The following is a 5,000-nucleotide window of genomic DNA, read 5'->3' as shown; positions in this document are numbered from 1 at the left end:
TACCATTACTACTACAGCTACTACTACTACATCTACTACTGTTATTACTACTTCTACTACTACTACTACTACTACTACTACTACTACTACTACTACTACTACTACTACTTCTATTACTACTACTACTACATTTAATACTACTAATGCTACTATTACTACTACTACTACTACAACTACTACTACTACTACTACTACTATTACTACTACTACTACTACAAATACTACTACAAATACTATTACTACTATTACTACTACTACTACTACTACTACTACTAGTAATAACAATATAAAAATAATAATGTAATAGTGATGATGATGGTGCTGATGATGATGATGGTGCTGATGATGATGAAAGGACGGTGATGATAAGGAAGAAAGACACTAAAGATGTTTATGATGATAATGATAACTATAATTATAGAATAATATAACAAGGAAATCAAGGTGAAAAGTTATGATAATAATAATTATCTATTTCATAATTATTAGTTTATGTGGTGAAAACGATGATAATAGTTAATTGTAAAAATACCATTACTTCTTCTGCAACTACTTTTTCTACTAGTGCTACTACTACTTCTTTTACTACTAATACTGCTTCTACTACTACTTCTACTACTGCTAGTACTACTTGTAATACTAGTACTACTACTACTACTACTAGTTCTACTACTACTACTACTGCTACTACTACTACTACTACTGCTTCTAATACTACTTCTGCTACTGCTTTTACTACTACTACTACTACTACTACTACTACTAATAATAATAATATAACTAAAACTACTACTACTACTACTACTACTACTACTGCTTGTACTACTATTACTACTACTTCTACTACTGCTAATACTACTACTACTAGTACTACTACTACTACTACTACAACTAAAAATATAATAAACCTGGTCAACCAAACGCATGTTGCTTTAATATCTCTATCTGTTAAACTTTGAACCAGATCGTAAGACAGTTTGCATACGTCCACCCTCCTGCCCCTTCTCCACTGCCTACCAGGTCAAGCGGGGTGTGTCCAGCATTATTTTGTATGCTTGTGTCACCGCCTCGCTGCACCAGCCACTGCACACATGTCACTCTACCCCCGGCCGCAGCAGAGTGCATGGGTGTGTCGCCATCACTGTTCTTGGCGGTGAGGGGCCAGCCAGCACCTGCCAGCTGCTCCAGTACCTCCACGTGGCCACGATAACTGGCGAGGTGCACCGGGGTGTGTGCCTCGAGGTGTGCGGGAGTGGGAGGGGTGACGGGCAAGAGGGCCGCCACACACTGCTGGTGGCCCTGCCGTGAAGCAAAGTGTAGGGCTGTCCTTCCTGTGTGTGTGTGTGTGTGTGTGTGTGTGTGTGTGTGTGTGTGTGTTTATGTGTGTGTGTGTGTGAGAGAGGAGATAAGACTATATTAATATTACTCTTATTATTATTATTATTGATATTATTATTATTACTATTATTATTATTATTATTATTATTATTATTATTATTATTAATATTATTATTATTATTATTAGGAAGAAGAAGAGGCATAGGAAGAGGAGGAGCAGGATAATTAAGGTAAAATGGAATTGGAGTAGGAGGAGGAAGAGAAAGAGGAGAGGAAGAGGAGAATTAGGATCAAAAAGAGGTGCAGAGGGAGGAGGAAGAAGAGGATGAGGAAAAGGAGGAGGAAGTGGAGAAGTAAAACGAGAAGTAATTGCAAAATCTTCTTTTCTTCCCTTCCTTCTTCTTTCTTTTTTTTTTCTTCTTTTTCTTCTTCTGTATTATACTAGTATTATTATTATTATTATTATTATTATTATTATTAGTAGTAGTAGTAGTAGTAGCAGCAGTAGTAGTAGCATTAATAGTAGTAGTAATAGTAGCAGTAGTAGTAATAGTAGTAGTAGGAACAGAAGTAGTAGTAGTAGTAGTAATATAAGAAGTAAAAGTAGTAGCAGTAGTAGGTGTTGTAATATTAGTAACATTAGAAGTAGCAGTTGTAGAAAAAGTAGAAAAAAATCACATCTACATCTACAATTACCACCACCACCACCACAACCACCACCACCACCAGCACAGCCTCACCTCTACTATCCATGGCCAGAGGGTTACCACGGAGGTCCAGCAGCGCCTTCACTGTATGGGCGTGGCCATTCAGGGCAGCCATCATCAGCGGTGTCATGTCAGCGGTGCCTCCACCTTCTATGCTTAACCCTGCCTGCAGTAAGAGAGACAGCAGGTGCTCGTGGCCCTTGCTGGCAGCCTCAGTCAGCAGACTCCATGACCCCCCAGCATTAGTGGGGACGGTGACCTCGGGCCGGGCACCCCTGTCAAGTGCTGACCTCACCCCTGCCTCGTCTCCTTCCATTACAGCAGTGACCAGCTCCTGTGTGTGTGTGTGTGTGTGTGTGTGTGTGTGTGTGTGTGTGTGTGTGTGTGTGTGTGTGTGTGTGTGTGTGTGTGTATGTGTGTGAAGGAAAATAATAATAATAATGATAAAAATAATGGTAATAATAATAATAATAATAATAATAATAATAATAATAATAATAATAATAATAATAATAATAATAATAATAATAACAATAACAATAATAAATATCATAATATTAAAATAAGATAAGATGACATCAGCGATAATAATCATAATATGAACAAAACAACAACAAAAACAAGAAAATAATTTGAAAAATAATAATAATAAATATTATATAAAAAAAAAAAAATGTGTAATGATAATATATGTAAAAAAATTAGCAATATCTTCACTATCAGATTAATTATCCTAAAACTACTTAATTGTAACGAAAAAAAAAAAAAAACATATTATGTCAGATGTCACCATTATCTAATTATAATAATAACATTTATAGTTATAATTATTGAAATAATAATGAAAATAAAAAAAATGATCATAATTATAATAGTAGTGATGATGAAATTAGTAAGGAAAGGGAAAGGTACCTAATAATTATAACGATAAAAAAATATAAATATAATGTGATAATAATAGTAATAAAAATAATGATAATAATAATGATAATAATAAATAATGATAATAATAATAATAATAATAATAATAATAATAATAATAATAATAATAATAATAATAATGATACTACTACTACTACTGCTACTACTACTACTACTACTACTACTAATAATAATAATAATAGTAATAATAATAATAATAATAATAATATATTAATAACGATAAAGATATGGTAATAAGATAGTAAAGGTGTAAAAGGATGATAATGATAAAAATAAAATAAAATGAAAAATAATAATGATAAAAATGATTATTATTATCTTTATTATTTATTATTATTATTATTATTATTTTCATTATTATTTTTATTATTATTATTGTTGTTGTTGTTGTTGATGTTGTTTTTGTTGTTGTTGTTGTTGTTGTTGTTGTTGTTGTTGTTGCTATTATTTTTTTTTATTATATTTCATTGTTGTCATTGTCATTTAATAATATGCATAAATGATGTAAGTCGTAGCATTTATTTAATTGTTGGCTGTTCCGTGGGTTAGGGAATGTTGGATTGATAAAAGATACATTACAGAAGAATTAAGTAATAAACAGATAGGCTTCGCTGAAAATCTTAGTCAGACTAGTTTAGGAAGGTTTCTTTGTTTAAAAGCAAAGTATGCAGCCTAAAGTCAAACTTCGTATTTAAACCTATTATTAATAAAAAAAAAGTATTGTCAGTACATGCATCAAATGTAGCGAAAGAGAAGACGGTGGTAATGAGAGTTATGCAAATGGACATTCCTTGTTCGTTAGTACATTTATTACTTAAAAGGAAATAAAGAAGGCCGGTGACTGGTGAGGCCTTACAAAATGCTAAGTACAGTCAGGTACCTAAATGTGCCAAAATTGTGAGGTCTTTCAGTTTTCACGTTTATGTAATTCATGTGAGAATGTGAATAAGTAAAGTGAAACATGGTGTGTTGGCCAAGAATTAAATGAGGTGAAGTAAGATTTTCTTGTTTTTATCATTACATCTTGGCTACTTGACTATAACCTTTGTTGTTTATAGGTTAGAGAGGGTAACAAACATCCTTCGTGGTCAATAAATTCCAGGGTAGTTTATCCTGTGTCAGGTGCTAAAAGGGTTGTTAAAAAGACTTTGCTTACTTATAAGTTGTTCTATTTATTAAAAGATTCCTTCTTGGTCACATTCTCTCTCTCTCTCTCTCTCTCTCTCTCTCTCTCTCTCTCTCTCTCTCTCTCTCTCTCTCTCTCTCTCTCTCTCTCTCTCTCTCTCTCTCTCTCTCTCTCTCTCTCTCTCTCTCTCTCTCTCTCTCTCTCTCTCTCTCTCTCTCTCTCTCTCTCTCTCTCTCTCTCTCTCTCTCTCTCTCTCTCTCTCTCTCTCTCTCTCTCTCTCTCTCTCTCTCTCTCTCTCTCTCTCTCTCTCTCTCTCTCTCTCTCTCTCTCTCTCTCTCTCTCTCTCTCTCTCTCTCTCTCTCTCTCTCTCTCTCTCTCTCTCTCTCTCTCTCTCTCTCTCTCTCTCTCTCTCTCTCTCTCTCTCTCTCTCTCTCTCTCTCTCTCTCTCTCTCTCTCTCTCTCTCTCTCTCTCTCTCTCTCTCTCTCTCTCTCTCTCTCTCTTTCTGTCTCTCTCTTATAAGAATAATAATAATATTACTACTACTACTACTACTACTACTACTACTACTACTACTACTACTACTAATAATAATAATAATAATAAGAAGAAGAAGAAGAAGAAGAAAAAGAAGAGAAAGAAGAAGAAAAAGAAAATTTGTAATCAAAACAATACTAGGAAAAAAAAACCTGTTAATGATAATGATAAATATGAATAAAATACCTACTACTACGATTACTACTACAACTACTACTACTACTCCTACTACTACCACCACTACTACTACAACTACTAGCAACAATACTACTACAACTACTGCTACTAATGCAAGTACTACTACTACTACTACAGCTAATACTGCTACTACTACTACTACTACTACTACTAC

At 33.8% G+C, this 5,000-nt stretch overlaps 1 protein-coding gene across 4 annotated transcripts in view; it reads right to left on the bottom strand.

The window, feature by feature from the left end:
* LOC135095301 (serine/threonine-protein phosphatase 6 regulatory ankyrin repeat subunit B-like) overlaps positions 1–5,000 on the bottom strand; it is a 40,095-nt gene that overhangs the window by 31,260 nt on the left and 3,835 nt on the right. For 2 of the 4 annotated variants that reach the window (XM_063996066.1, XM_063996068.1), the window contains exons 3-4: positions 2,079–2,379; positions 1,018–1,331 (exon numbers count right to left, since the gene is read on the bottom strand). In XM_063996066.1, coding sequence (XP_063852136.1) covers positions 1,018–1,331; positions 2,079–2,379 — 615 coding nt within the window. The remainder of the gene's footprint in view (positions 1–1,017; positions 1,332–2,078; positions 2,380–5,000) is intronic. The other 2 variants (XM_063996070.1, XM_063996067.1) reach the window with 2 other exon arrangements.

This window comes from Scylla paramamosain, chromosome 48 (genome assembly GCF_035594125.1).
Source record: "Scylla paramamosain isolate STU-SP2022 chromosome 48, ASM3559412v1, whole genome shotgun sequence".
NCBI classification, from domain to species: Eukaryota; Metazoa; Arthropoda; class Malacostraca; order Decapoda; family Portunidae; genus Scylla; species Scylla paramamosain.
The sequence above is the reverse complement of the archived record's forward strand: the minus strand, read 5'-3'. Positions and strand labels throughout refer to the sequence as shown.